We start from the raw sequence: 15652 nt of genomic DNA, 5'->3' as shown, positions 1-15652 counted from the left end.
GGGTTTCACCTCCCAGGCATGCCGACTGCAAACTCAACCTTGTTCCACTAGGGCCAAGGTGTTTGCTCACAGCGCTGAGTGTTTGGGCAATCGCATTTTTTTCCAGGTGGACTGGTGTGAGGAGTTAGGCAACAAGAATATCGGGTGCTTAGGAAGGTTACACTACTGAGGGAAAAGAGGACAAAGAAAAGGCTACATCCAGTCAACACCTTAGTACTTGGAATTGGCAAACACTTTGTGGATATCTCTTGAGTCTCCTTTTATATTTAAGCCTAATCTTGCCCTTGAACTTGAGTGGTCAGAGATGGGGAATGGGTCAAGGTGTGGTAGGGCAAGGATCAAAGGGGGGTGTATCTCTACCATCCTACCTACTCAGTAATTTTTTTTAGGGTCATGGGGTCAAAATGCCATTTCATCAAAGCAGCCATGCCACATTTTGTGCCCACGGGACTATTTAAAAAAAATACCCCATAATACTTGATGTACTATACATTTCTTTTAAAATGTCAAAGGCTCTAATATCCTTACACTAGGGTCTGGTAAGCCAGGGAAGTCCATTTTAGCTGACAAAATACACCTAGCGCAGCAGATGACAGCGATGGCTGCTGGCCTGTCCACAGGGTCCTTTTTCTGCTAATTGTTTTGTCAACTAAATTAGTGCTTTTGTATGTTGTCACGATTGATACTTTTGGGATAAAAACATGCATGGGACACCTAGCTTAGTGGAGGACCCGAGGGAATTATCTCCCCATGGTCATTCTCTAGCCTCCTCCATCATCTGTGAGGGACGGCCTCACAGACAGAACGCCTTACGTCCACCAGAGAACACATGTCCAGCAGCCTCACGTACAGCTGCTGTGTCTTCGTGCTGAGAGTATGCATTCTCAGCCATTCTACCTTCAGTTCCCATCCCCCAAGAAAAGAGGGTGCATATGAAAATATACCTTTTAGCAAATAACAACAAAAAAGAAGCTACCCTTGTTAAAAAAAAAAAAAAAAAGTAATAATACATTCATTTTTTCCTTTTTCTGGGCTCTGAAGTAGGTGGGTGGCATGACTGGTTTTATCCATTTCCAGGGCCAGTGTGCCGTTAGGAAGAATCTGGGAACTGGCGCTTGAGCTCAGGTTGCAGTCCAGGTTCCTACCAGCTGTGTGACTTTGGCCAATCGAGTTGCCTGCCCTGCCTTCTTCAGAGTTTATTGAGGTCCACCTGAGCCCGGGAGCCTAACGGGTCATATAATCCATCGTAGCATTTACCCCACCTGCTACTTTTGTCTGTGTTCTCCCATAGGAATGGAAGCTCTATGGATGCAAGATTTATTTTATTTTTATTTTTGCTTTAGTTCATACTGTAGCCACTGGAGCACCTAGAACAAAGCCTACCCTCCAGGAGAGTGCAATTCACATTTTGTAGGATCGCTCATTCTTTTTCTAAGGAGACTGATCAAACGCCGTGATTCTGTAACTTGAAAGGCATCTGGGCTCTTCTCCTAGGTCCAAGCTCTTTAGTCCACAGAGCCAAATATCAACAGTACGACTGAAATTTCTTCTGAGAGCCGAATTTTTTAAACTTAAACTTCTTCTAATGCCACTTCTTCAAAATGGACTCGCCCAGGCCGTGGTATTTTGTGGAAGAGCCACACTCAAGGGTCCAAAGAGCCGCATGTGGCTCGAGAACTGCAGTTTGCCGACCAGGGTCCTAGGACAAGAAGGGATCAGCAGATCTGGTTGCCCCTGAAAATAATGCCTAGTGTTCTGTCATCTGGAAAGTTTCCAAGCCTCTTCTGCCTCTAAAAGGGCCTTTATCTTTTTAAGAGGAATGTGGATCCGGATGCTATAACTCAGGCAGTTCAAGACTAAGAAGGTAAAATTCTTATAATCAATGGCAGAACTACGGGAGGCCATATTTAGAATTCCATTGACAACCCGTCACTCTCCCTTGAATCATCTGATTGGCTCTGCTGACGGGCGCTGTCCCGAGTGAGTGATGGACTTCAGAGAAAGGGGAAGGAAGTGTTCTGCTCACCTTCTGAGCCTGTGGAAAGGAGGAACAGAAGGTGCTGGTTTCCTATGCTGTGACCCACATTCAGGCCACCCCGCGCTTTCACGAAACCACCAAATAGCTCAGTGTCACACCAACTGCCTCCACTTAGAAAAGTTGAGTGTAAAGCCTAACAGGATCATAAACTAACTTCAGTGACAGCCGTGACAGGCTCTCCACATCCTATTCCAATCCGGATGCTGAGTAGCTTCCAAGAGTTCAAGTTTGACGTAGTAATAATTCAGTTACGACTACCCCATCGACAGCGGTAATTCCGAACGAAAAGACAGGATAGCCACCTGCTGGTTTTCCAGCTGAAAGTACTGAATTTGTTCACTCCTGCAGTGGTGTTAGGGTTTTTCTAACCCTTATTTTGTTAGGAGGAGAAAAAAAAAAGAGGTTATGGGTCTCTAGTATGACATAAAGAAAACACAACTTAGAATAAGGTCTGAAATTGCTTTAAAGAAAGCTTTATTTACTACATACAGCCTAAGAATGTACTGTAAATGGAGCAAGAGCGAAATAAGTTTAAAAGCTTTTCAAATACAAAGCAACTAACGAGAAGCAAACCACTAGCGCGTTTGAAAACAGAAAACGCTAAAGCATTTTTTTTTTTTTACATTTATATCGTTTGTTCTTAACCCTAAAAAAAAAAAAAAAAAAAAAGTTCACATTTCAAGTTATAAACTTACCTCAGTAGTGTATGTGAAATGGGTTCGAAATAGAAACAGTTCTAAGAGGCTCACTGGTAGGTAGCTGGCTGTCACCAACATTTGTTTTTAAGGTAGTCTGGCGTTCGCCATGTTAAGGTATCATTTCTTTTTCCTTTCCTTTTTATAATTCTTCCCCCCCCCCCCCCAAAAAAAAAAAAAAACACAGTGTACAGGCTCATGTAAAATACAGTAAGGCCGCTGGGTCGGAGCCTCAGCCGGTGAACCTCTGTGACAACCAGACGCTGGGAGACCACTTCTTTCACACGAAGCCAACGGCTGAGGCTCTGATCCGAACAGCACTCGAGTTTGGGTGCAGCTTGCTGGGTACATCGTCAGGGACATTGCACAATTCCTTTATGTCATTTAGGAATGATGGAAAGAAAGGCTAAGAGTGTTTAAAGGCCTTTGTGAGCGCTCAGTAACCTTACACAATAAATAAATATTGCTTCTCTCTAAAAAATTCATCCCACTCTAAATTGGTAGCGGGGTAGGGAAGGGTGGGGGTGGTGCAGGATTTGGGACTCTCTTAATTTAAAATTTAAAACAAAACTAAAATATTCGTTAGAGGCATGATCCTATTATTCATCCACAAATAAGAATTCCGGCCACCAGCAAAAATTCAGCGCGTGGGAAGATTTGCTGGGTCTCTGGCATTCTATAGAAACACAACCGTGTGTGTCTTGCTAGCTATTGCACACCTCACTTTCTTGGTAGGGCCTTAAAAAAAAAGAAAAAAATTCCACGGTGGTGTATTTCATAAAGTAGATGACAATCTTAATATTGTACTGTATTTTACATTCACTCTGCTAAATAGAAGCCTTTAAACAGGCACGGAACACTGCAGCAATATATTTCCTTCCCAATAAGACAAAACGCTTAATTAGCATTGAAATAAAATGGTTTCCTTTTGCATTAAACTCTATACCATGAACTTCTGCAACAACAACAACAAAAAAACCTAAGAAGTCGCATTAGGAGATATTTACAAACTATGTCTTAACTCCTGCAGGTCTCCCCCCAACCCCTCCTCCTCCTGGGCGGGCACAGCCCGGGAGGAGAGCCCTGTCCAATAAACATACTCTTTCTAACGCCACTGGCGACCACAGACATTCTGCATGAAACACAGTTAAGGCAACTAGAAGCGTCACTCTCTGCAGCAGGAGTCTCTGGGGGCCTTGCTACCATAACATTCATCGTCTCTACAAAACTCACGCTTCAAAGGCAAATAAAATACAAAGCGTGAGAAAAGGAACTGAAGTCTTCTATCGGGCAATTAAATAGCTATGCAAAGGTGTCTCATGGAAAAACTATTAAAATCTGTGCTTACACGTACTCGGCTACTGAAAATACGTCCCCAACCAAAACCAAAAAATCCCCAACAGAAAACCCAGGAAGAAGTACAAAAGCCACCCATGTTTTCTCTACCAGCATAATTCATCTGCTCTAGACTTGCCACACGGGGAGGTGGGGTGGGTAGAATTAGCTGGGGAGTAAGTAGAAGGCAACATCAGGTTGAAGAGCAAAGACCCGGGGAGTGTGAGCTAGCCCCGGGGCACGGTGGCAGGGAGAGCTTTCCAGTGTCTGGACCCCCGAGTGTGACAAGTCTCTCCGATGCTGGCTGCGGGAGAGACCGGGCGTTGTACGTCTTTAAAAAAAAAAAAAAAATAGAAGCATCGTAGATAACCCATGGTAACCCGGGCAACCCTTAATGCCAGCACACATAGAGGTTTTACTCATTTTAAAATTGCACTTTCCAGTAATAGTTTTTAAAATAACGTCTTATGTGATAGTTTTAAAGCACTACTGTTTGTATCTTTAAATATTGAATATACTTCTCAAAATAGTTCCCTAGCTGCTCAAGTGTGCTCTTTTTTTTTTTCTTTTTTCTTTTTAAATATATAGTTGATATATTACTGAAGGTACTACAAAATAGAAATCTCTGGAGTGCAGAAGTTAAGAAAATAACCTTCATACTGAAAATATATCCTTAAAAATACAAAAAAAAAAAAAAAAAAGAAAAACACCAAAAACCTCTATACAAAAGTACTACTACAGCATACAAATTGGTTTTTTTTAAGAGATGATCTTAAGGCACGAACCATTGCAAGTCTCTTAGAAATGTATGAACACAGGCCTTCTCGGTGGAAAAAATAGTCTTAAAAAACTAGGGAAAACTTCATGTGTGTGTATAAAATATTCCAGTATGGTACTCGACTACATTCTTCACGTTCAGGTGTCATGTGTGTGCTGATCCACCACGCTCTTTCTTCATAAATAGTAAAGTGTTCCTTCAGCGGCAGTTCCGTGGGGCAGTCAGTATGTCTGGTAGATGTCGTGGATGGGGACCTGGATAGCAGCGGCGGGGAAGGCCTGAGGTATGTAGCCCGCGTATCCTCCGTAGACGGCGGCGGCCGCGGCCGCGTTCTTCTGTAGTGTGGCGATCGTGGCCGTGGCCGGGGCGGCAAATGGCACGTAGCTGGCCCCGTAGATCCCGGCGGCGGGGATTCTCTGAAGGTTTGGAGCCACCGTGTACACTGGAGTTATGGGGCGGCCCTGAGGAGGAGAAGGAAAAGAAGCCTTACTGGTCAGGGGGGCACACGTTTCCCCATGGAGTTAGTCATCCATTCATTTCACAGCTCCGTTCAATGCCCAGATGTCAAAAGAAAGGCCCCCCCGCTCTCAGGGAGGGGAGGTAGAGGAGTCAACAGAGAAAAGAGCCATGAAGATAAGGCAGAGCTGCATCTCAAGGCTCATTGGAATTCCTAGGTGAAAGTGAAAGCCAGAATGCTGAAGGAATCTGCTACCCACCATTCGCTCCATCAGCATATGCCCAGGGAACTATTAATAGAGAAGGCAGTGGAGAATCCTCCCTTTACTGCCTTGAGCTCACAGTCATTACAAATGTCCTTAGCTATGGCCGGTGCAGCTCAGTTGGTTCAGCGTTGTCCAGTGCACCAAAGGGTTGCTGGTTGGATTCCCGGTCAGGGCACATGCTGAGGTTGTGGGTTCGGTTCCTGGGGTGCTTACGGAGGCAACCGGTCGATGTTTCTCCCTTTCTCTCTCCCTTCCTCTCTCTAAAAGTCAATAAGAACATGTTTCCTCCGCTACAACAGGGACCAGCTGCCTCAATTCATACTTAACTGAAGGAACATGATATTTCAAAAGCAAAGAGAAAGGACTGACAACTTTATGGAGAAAAGTATGCCGACCCTCCAAAGAGGCAGTTTTGTAAGCTGTTCCTAAATTTTTTTTTTTTTTAATCGACCATACACAATTTGCAACAAATGTAATGGTTTTTAACCGCCTAAGGTGTACCGCCACTATACATACAAACTGTTGAAGAAACTTACAAAAGGAACCTACCAACCTGGGAAGTTGGAGGTTGTATCTCAGGAAGGATAAGGGGGAGTTTTCACGTGAACCAGGAAAAATAAGCTGACTGAAGCTGCTACCACCGACTGTAAAAGTCCCTGCTGCTTGGCCCCCTCTACCTGAAAGTATAACATACTGTGTTTTCAGAGCACAGATGAGTAGACAGGGCATACTGTGGTTCAGTATTTCCCCACGTGTTTGCTACAGAGAAGGGGATTTTGGGTAAAATAAGATACACATTTAACAAAATATCTGGAGCACCTTATCTTCCACAGGGTGCTCTGTAGCAAACGCTGCTAAGGTTTTCTGTGTCTTAATGCATCTATAAATAATTCAGGATCTAGGACATGGATAATTACATTTAAAAAATTATTTCCTCCTAGATTTTTTAAATAAAGGAATATCACTCCTTTACAAAATCTGCAAGTCAGAGTGACAAAATTATGTTCAAAGGAACTTCATAATCTCAGAGTCATTTTCCCCCCAACTGTAACCACAATAATAATTATACTAATGATGATAATAATACCCGAGAGATTGTGGTTTGCCAGACACGAGTCTAAGTGCCTTATTTGTATGACATATGGGATCCTTACGACCACTGAGGAAGCTGGGACTGGGGTTAATGGAGAGGTTAGCGTGTGCTCAGTGGCTACACAGGGAGGAAGAGCCTGGAGCGGTGGCACAGTGACTCCAGAGCCTGCACTGGAAAGCCTGCAGGATCTTGCCGTCTAACACCTATAACAACAAGCTCCTCTTTGGCAACATTTTACAACCCGGGAGAGGAACTTTGGAACTGGGAAGACTGGTTCACAGCAAGACCCGAGCAATCTTTTCCAAATGTGCAGGCATATATTTACTGACAAACGCACAAAGGGGGGTCACCGCAGGGGGAGTGACATCAGGGAGAAACCTTCCCATATGTTACAGGCCAGCCCAACACCTGGGCTCAGCAATGTGTTCCATCCACCCACCAGGAGTGTTTCAAATGCTCCTCGCTCTGCTGCGGTTTGGCAGAGAACACAGAGGGGGCGAGGACGGAGCAGGCAGAGAAGCAGGTCAAAGGCCAGAGAGGCGGGACCCGGAGCACGTAGGTTTGAGGGACAGCACCAAGGCCACGCACACCCAAAGGAGCCATTCCCCGGTTAAAACAGTCAGTAGCACCAGGCATTCTGCAGAATACACTGACGGAGGGAAAATCCTCCAAAGGAACCAACTGATTAATGCTTGTACATCGAGCAGATTCTTAAGCAGAGACATCAAATAAAGACCCTGAAGGCGACATCCAGTGCTGAGTGACACGAGAGAGCAACAGCGTGCTAGTCGACATGCATGTGAGGTCTGGAAATCTGGGCCTGACCAGAACCGATGCTACATGCCAAAGAGACGTTCATGTGCTTTAGTTTTTGTTTTTAATATATTTTATTATTTTTTATGGAGAGGAAGGGAGAGGGATAGAGAGTTAGAAACATCAATGAGAGAGAAACATTGATCAGCTGCCTCCTGCATACCCCCTACTGGGGATGTGCCTGAAACCAAGGTACATGCCCTTGACCAGAATCGAACCTGGGACCCTTCAGTCTGCAGGCCGACGCTCTATCCACTGAGCTAAACCGGTTTCGGCTCACACGTTCCTTAATAAAGAGGAATTAGAAATTACAATAATTCCACTAAGTGTCACTTGTAGGTTACTGTAGATATTCACAGTTCTCAAGAAGTATCGACACTTGGCTGTCACTCTACTGCCTCACAAAGAATAGCTTTAACAAGACTTGAATTTCTGATTGGATAAATGGCTGTCTTTCACTGTGCTATGCACTGAAGAGATAAAGAAATGTAAGATGTAGCCCTTGTCAGGAGGAGCCTAAGGATATTTATTCTATTGATTTTTAGAGAGAGTGGAAGGAAGTAGGGTGGGGAGGGAAGGAGTGAAGTAGGGGTAGGAGGGAGGGAAGAAAGGAGGGAGAGATTGGTTGCCTCCTGCACATGCCCCCCAACTGGGACCAGGGACTAAACCTGCAACCCAGGAACATGCCCTTGACCGGGAATAGGCAGTCTGAAGCTCTAACCACTGAGCAAACCAGCCAGGGCTGGAGGAGCTTCATTTTAATTGGGGAGATGGAACATACTGGCAGGCATATGCCAAGTAATGCTGTAGGTAACGAGACTTCCAAGGCCAGGTGGACGGGGAAGATGCTGAAATGAGATGAGATGGAGGAAGCTGCACACAGGGGAACACTGTGAGCAAAGTGGGGGGAGGTGGGTGAAAGGTGAGGTGGATTGGGAGAGATGTGGGAATAGTAGGATATGCTTGGAGGAGATGATTATGGGCAGATTGTATGAAGTTTCACATATCTCTACCTCTACAGGTTATTTCTCTCTTCATGTACACGCGTGCTTATATATGTATATAAATGTACATATTTATACCCAGAGAGGTTTAAAAACAAAATTCTTCATTGAACTGCAATTCGAAATGTGAAGCTGGGAACTATTCCCTGACTCTGGCACCTTAACAAAAAACATGAGTTAAAAATTATCGTGTCGCCCTAACTGGTTTGGCTCAGTCGGCCTGCAGACTGAAGGGTCCCAGATTCGATTCCTGTCAAGGACATGTTCCTTGGTTGCGGGCTTATCCCCCAGTAGGAGGTGTGCAGGAGGCAGCTGATTAATGTTTCTCTATCATCGATGTTTCTGACTCTCTATTCCTCTCCCTTCCTCTCTGTAAAAATCAATAAAATATATTTAAAAAAAAATAGTAAGCACAATATTGTGACATTGAAAAATTACATGGCATGTGTGTATATTGCTTCCCATCTTTCACACAGTGGTAACAGCAGAGCAATGCAATAGTTATTGAAAATTGTTCTGTCCTGCCATGGTTTATGTTAAGAGTTTTTTTTTCTGCCACCTGATTCCACAGTTCCAGCAGAGAGCGAGGCACCCAATGAACTCCCCTGCGGAACAGGAAGCGAATCCGTGCGAAGGGGGCCTCCCACCGTGCACAGGGGCGGCGGCAGCGGGAACCGTTACCTGGAAAGGCGGCGGCGTTGTCACCGCGGGGATGACGGCGGCGGCCGCGGCCGCGGCTGGGTCCGGCTGCACGGCGATGGGGCTGATCATGTGCTCCATGGCGTGGATTTTGCCATCTTCAATCATTTTAGGGGCGGGAGCCGCCTGGAACATGGAATACTGGGCCCCTATGGCAGGGATGGCCACTGCAAGAGAAGGAAGAGGGAAACGGGTGCGTCACTGGGCCGGCACTTTCTTGATGTTTTTTTTTTTTTTTTTTTTAAACCAAGTTTGGCAGCTGCTAACGTATGCTTTCTCAGCACCTGCTGTCCCCAGGCTGCTTTATGGAATCACAGAAAGACAAGGGCTCTGTTTTACAGTGATGATGACATCAGGGGCATTTATCCGGAAAGCCAGGCTGAGGAGTCGCTAGATTGCAGAAATCGTAGGATTTTTCTCGCAGGCCCAAACCAACAAAAAACAACAGATATACGTACATTCCCTCCTCCAAAACAAAAACCCAAACCATAGCACTGAGTTAAATTCAAAAGGACGTTCTACTGGGAAAATGCTTTTAAGCCCTCGCCGGCCTATGCGAACCTTCTGCTCCGCAGGCTCTGTTAAGGGAAATCAGAGGAGCTGGACTTCAAAGTGAGGGGTCTCTCTAAGAGCTCTCCCATCTCCCCTCAGGGAAACCAGGAAGCGGTCTGGAGGAGGATCCCCCGAGGACCCACTCCCGGCTCTTGGCAGTGCTAGTGAGGACTCTGTGCTGTGCTCACACGCTGGAGTTAAATAAAGTTCCATGCAGGTTGGGGCCAGAGAGACCTGTCTCACCAAAGGGCACCACAACACTGGCAAACTGGTCTGAGAGGCCTGGAGGTGAAGGCAAAGTTCAAGGTTCCTGGCTTGAATCCCCCGAGCTCCCCTATGCCGATCTCTTGATCCAGCGAGAGGAAGAAATGAGTGCAAGGAACTGGAATCCGGGCAGTTAGCAGCTGCCTTGTTCTCTAGTTCCCGGGACCTCCAGGTTGGTTAAGTCCATGAAGAGGGACAAATAGTGCTAGTGGCTCCAGAAGGGGGGATTTTCTACAATTCTCAGAATGGCAATAAGCTAGCTTGCATGCACCCTCTGGCTTCCGATGGCTGGAGTAGAAATGGGATTTAGTAAAGGAAAAGGCAGTGCTTAGCTGATAGAGGATGTAGAACAGCCTCATATTCTCCCATTATCCCCCTCCTGCGCCCACAACTCTGCCGACTCAGTCACAGATGGAGGAAAAGCCTAACAACGGATGACACACACTTGAAAAACCCATTACTGGGAGGTTGGACTTGAGCTAGACAGTCCTGTTACATTCCAGGCGAAGAACAGCCAGGTGGCCACACGCTCTGCCTCGCCTCTGGCTGCCCACGAGAGGAGACACCCACGTGCAGGAGCCCGGGGCAGGCGTGGGGTCGCTGCAAAGAGGGGGCTGGGGTTTAGGCGGAATGGATGCATTCTCGCTCTCACGGATACTGACCTGCACCGGGTTTAATGGCAACGGGGTTGACCGTAGAGATTTCCAGATTCGGTACAAGTTCAAATCCTTTTTCTTGCTGCTTTCCTTTCCCTTCATGATATCGGCTATATATGCCACGGCCAGCAGAGTATCCCCCGAGGTAGGAACCCCTGGGCCCTGGGGCTCTGTTGCCAGCTGCGCCTCGGCCCCGGCCTCTTATGCTGCCTGCTTATGATGACAACACAAAAAAATGATGAGCGACCAACAGTGACAGCACAGGAGGTAGACGTTAACTCAAGGTGCTTAGCGTTCAGATGCTTGCTCCGCGTCTAAGCGGCAGGGGGCTACCCCTTCGGCTGTTCTACGAGCTGGTAAAGATAAGGACAATTATGTGAGACCATAATCAATAAAAATAAATTAATTAAAAAAAAAAAAAGATGCTTCCAACATTCTCCTGCAGCCTAGATGCCTATCCTACGTAAGCCTGCAGGGCGAGCTCCTAGGATTGCAACTGTCACCTCAATAAAGGAAAATGCCATAGATTGTAAAAAAGAAGTGAGAACTGGAAGGGAACTGCTGGCTTATCTTCCTCATTCTAGGCGTGAGAAAAGCGGCTAGGGAGGTGGGAGAGACTGACTGAAGCCACAGAGCTGGCCAATCCGGGGGCAGGACCCAGCATCTTGGCATTCTGTTTCCCGGTGGAATGCTTGGTTTTTACAACCCACAACGCTGTGCCCTCTACCCCGCAACATTCTAAAGACAGAATTAAACAGGCAGATCTTTAACCTGAGTACCTGCAGTCTAGACACCCCCCCTCCCCCACCCAACTGGATAGGTCCCAGACAGACAGCATGCCACAGAGCTTGTATGCCTCTCCCGCCTTGATTTTCCTGCTCACTCCATGCACAGGAACCTTTCTGCATGCCTCTCCATGCTACACAGGTGCCAGCAAAGACCAGAACCCAGAATGACACCCAAAGGAGCGGGTCTCTCTGTGTGTGTGCGCGCGCGTGTGTGCGCGTGTGTGTCAGCATCCACCAGCTCAGTTGCAGCCACAGCCCCGCCTAGCAGACATGCATGGCTCTGGGGGGATTGGGGGCGGGGGGGGGGAGACCTACCCAGGAGCACTGCCCCCACTAACCTTTCACGAAGTACTCGCGGTTGGGCCCGATGAGCGCGTTGTAGGGGTAGCCGTAGTAGGCCAGCGTGTAGGGGTCGCAGGAGTACACGTAGCCGGGCTGCTGCAGGGCGGCCGCCTCGGCCCCGCCGCCACCGGCCCCGCCGCCGCCGCCCTTGGCCGCCTTCTGGTAGCGCGAGTACTGCTCCTTGTCCACCGGCTTGGCCAGCGTCACCTCGAGGCACGAGCCCTCCAGCTCGGCGCCGTTGAGGCGGCCCATGGCGAGCACGGCGTCCTCGCGGCTGGCGAAGTGCACGAAGGCGTAGTCGCGGATCTTCTTGACGCGCTCCACGCAGCCCGGGTTGAACTGGCCGAAGGCGCGGCGGATGGCGTCCTCGGTGGTCTCGATCATGAGGTTGCGCACGTAGAGGATCTTCACGGTCTCCATGACGTCCTCGTCCACGTCGATCTCGGGCTCGGCCCAGTCCACGGCGATCTGGTGGCCCCAGAGCTGGATGCGGCCCGGCATGAGCTTGCGGCGCGCCATGGCGGCCGCGCGGTGGCTCTCGTACTCGACGAAGGCGAAGCCGCGGTTCTTCATCTTGTCGGCCGCGCTGGCGTACACGATCACGTCCAGCACGCCCTCCGTCACCTTGGCCACCTCCTCCAGGATCTCCTCGCGCTTCTTGGTCTTGGGGATGCCGCCGATGAAGAGGCGGCAGTTGTCCACGCTGCCGCACACGCCCAGCAGGCGGCCCGGCCGGATCTCGTGGTTGTTGAGCTCGCGCACGGCGCGCTTGGCCTCCGCCTTGTGGCAGTAGGTGACGAAGGCGTAGCCGCGGTTGCGGCCGTCGAAGTCCATCATGAGGCGCAGCTCGTAGATGCGGCCCGCCGTCTCGAACACGGGCACCAGCTCGTCCTCGTACACGTCGCGCGGGATCTTGCCCACGAAGACCTCGCAGCCGCGCGGCGGCGGCGCGCCCTCCCAGCCGGGCGGGGGGCCGCCGTACTTGCGCTGCCCGTTCTCCTGCGCCATCGAGTAGCCCGTGCGCTCCAGCAGCGCCAGCAGCGCCGCCTCGTGGGGCGCGCCCGCCACGCCCTCGGGGGCCGCCCGGGCCGAGGACGAGGTGGAGGAGGAGGAGGAGGAGGATTCGGGCGCCGCAGGGTCGCTGCTGCTCATGGCGGCGGCGGCGGAATCTTCGGCAGTCATGATGTCAGAGGCATCCACGGCTGCTGGGAACCTGGAGAGGGAGGGGAAGGCAGAGGGAAAGGGGTGAGCATCTGCACCCAGAACCTGACTCTTCCATCTCCCCTTTCTCCCCTCTTTTTTTTTTTTTAAAAAATATATTTTATTGATTATTTTACAGAGAGGAAGGGAGAGAGATAGAGAGCTAGAAATATGGATGAGAGAGAATCATCCATCAGCCGCCTCTTGCATACCCCCTACTAGGAATGTGCCCGCAACCAAGGTACATGTTCTTGTTCGGAATCGAACCTGGGACCTTTCAGTCTGCAGGCTGACGCTCTATCCACTGAGCCAAACCCAAAGGGCCTACATCCCTTTTTTTTTTTTTTTTTTTAAGTCATACAAAGCTCATGCATGCTTCACCATCAGGTGGTTTTATAGGGGAAACAGCATGGAGACCCGCTCTGGAAACACAACAGCTTGTTTAAGATAGTCTCATTCGTCAAGGGGTGGTATTGCACGAGAAAAAAACAACAAAACAAAACAAAACAAAATACAGAAGTGACTCGGAAAAACATTCAGAATGAATGAGCAAGTGCTTCCGCTTTCACCAGCTTCGAAGCGGGAACCTGCTGTAATGGGTCAGTGAACATCTCACATTCTTGCAGCACATGGCAACATCTTTGGCTCCATTCCTGCACTGTCCTCTCAGATCGGTTTCCCTTCAGGGATAGCACTTCACCCACGTTTATTTCTTTGGCAGATAAAGCCTCTCTCTCTCTTTCTTTCTTTCTAAAATATATTTTATTGAGAGGAGTGTAGAGGGATAGAGAGCTAAAAACATCGAAGAGAGAGAATCATTGACCAGCTGCCTCCTGCACACTCCCCACTGGGGATGTGCCCGCAACCAAGGTACATGCCTTTGACCGGAATCGAACCTGGGACCCTTCAGTCCGCAGACCGACGCTCTATCCACTGAGCCAAACCAGCTTCGGCTTGCTTTCTTTTTAAAATAGTCTTTTTCATTTGGGAATGGAAATAGAGCAATGGATTGACACTGTGAAGAAAAACTTTTGAGGTGCTACACAAGATAGATGCAGAGCTGTGTGCTGAAGCTCTCCACAAGGAGACTGGGACCATTCACATGGCCAAGGACTTGAACGTTGCAAGTCAAGCAGAGCGGCTCACTGCGACTTGAATGGTACCATTCAAGCAGAAGTCCTGGATTTAGAATCAGTCCTCAGAGAGATCAAGCTCAACCCGGGAGACGTGTGAAGCAGCAACTAGTTGGTAAGTTTCTCTAGTTTTCAGAGCAGTGTCACATGCACTACCTTACTTGATCTTAATCGCCTTACACGGTAAGTGATATTATCATTAGTCCCAATTTGTCTGTGGAGAAGTAAGCTCCCAGAGGTTGAGTCAATTGCCCATTTCACATAGCAAGTACCAGCTAGTACCAGGACTCGATGCCAAGTTGTCTGGCCTCAGATCTGTGTTCTTCTAAACACCGGTGCTGTGCCCTGGCCTGCTTGGCTCAGTGGACAGAGCTTCAGCCTGAAGGGTCCCAGGTTCGATTCCGGCCAAGGGCACATGCCTGGGTTGTGGGCTCGATCCCCAGTAGGGGATGTGCAGGAGGCAACCAATCAATGATTCTCTCTCATCATTGATGTTTCTAACTCTCCCTCCTTTCTAACTCTTCCTCTCTGAAACCAATAGAGAAATATTTATATTTTAAAAAATAAACCAGTGCTCTGCAATACAACTTTCTTGTGGTGATGGAAAAGCTGCCACTAGCCACCTGTAGTTATTGAGCAATTAAAATGGGGCTAGGATGACTGACAAATTGAACTTACCATTCTATTTAATTTTAACTAATTTGGAATGAAACACAATAGAATTAATTAATTTAGAATCATATATGATAGTACAGGTCTAAACTGTGCCACCTTCACTCCTACAACTCAGGGGTCTGTGGAAATTATATATATTCCTCACCTAAGGATATTTTTCCATTGATTTTTAAAGAATGGAAGGGAGGAGAGACAGAGAGAGAAACACTGATGTGAGAGAGACACATCGATTGGCTGCCTTCCACATGGGCCCAGACCAGGACTGGAGATTGATCTTGCCACCGAGGTATGTACCTTTCACTGGAGTTGAACCCGAGACCCTTCAGTCATGTGTTGATACTCTATCCACTGCGCCAAACCGGCTAGGGCATGATTTTATTTTTTATTGCTTTTCTCAGTATAAATGATTTTAAATTACACAATAAGATTATCACTAGGAGTTGCATAGTGTAGGTGCCTTTAATGAAAAACTGTGATTGGTCTTTTGAAAAATGAAGTTATTTCATTTCTTGGACTATAAAAGTATTCAAGTAAATTTTATGGACTATCGAGAAAAGTAAATAAGAAAATCATTCCTAATTTTGCTACTCAATGATAGCTAAAATAAAACTTATCTTTTTTTTAAGATAGTTTTTTGGGGGTGGGTTTTTTTTTTCTGTTTGTTTGTTTGTTTGTTTGTTTTTTGCTTCTAGCAAATTTATATACTGCATTTTATAAGCATTCCTTCATGGTTTTAAAACTCTTGATAAAAACATAAAAATTAATGGCTGCTAAGGTTTCATCATTTAATAAAGACCCGTAGCATCATTAAATTTTTTTTTTTTAAATCTACCACTAGGAATTATATACAAGAGTATTAAGGGAA

At 47.5% G+C, this 15652-nt stretch overlaps 1 protein-coding gene across 7 annotated transcripts in view; it reads right to left on the bottom strand.

The window, feature by feature from the left end:
* The window catches only part of RBM47 (RNA binding motif protein 47), a 165957-nt gene that overhangs the window by 13167 nt on the left and 137138 nt on the right, over positions 1 to 15652 (bottom strand). For 4 of the 7 annotated variants that reach the window (XM_045573163.1, XM_036417930.2, XM_036417921.2 and 1 more), the window contains 4 exons: positions 11776 to 12993; positions 10656 to 10862; positions 9160 to 9344; positions 2491 to 5307 (listed from right to left, as the gene is read on the bottom strand). In XM_045573163.1, coding sequence (XP_045429119.1) covers positions 5068 to 5307; positions 9160 to 9344; positions 10656 to 10862; positions 11776 to 12961 — 1818 coding nt within the window. In that variant the 5' untranslated portion in view covers positions 12962 to 12993 and the 3' untranslated portion in view covers positions 2491 to 5067. Of the gene's footprint in view, positions 1 to 2490; positions 5308 to 9159; positions 9345 to 10655; positions 10863 to 11775; positions 12994 to 15652 lie in introns of those variants that run through there. The other 3 variants (XM_045573183.1, XM_036417903.2, XM_045573184.1) reach the window with 3 other exon arrangements.

This window comes from Pipistrellus kuhlii, unplaced genomic scaffold (genome assembly GCF_014108245.1).
Source record: "Pipistrellus kuhlii isolate mPipKuh1 unplaced genomic scaffold, mPipKuh1.p scaffold_m20_p_1, whole genome shotgun sequence".
Classification (NCBI taxonomy): Eukaryota; Metazoa; Chordata; class Mammalia; order Chiroptera; family Vespertilionidae; genus Pipistrellus; species Pipistrellus kuhlii.
This window is presented reverse-complemented; position numbering and strand designations above follow the sequence as displayed.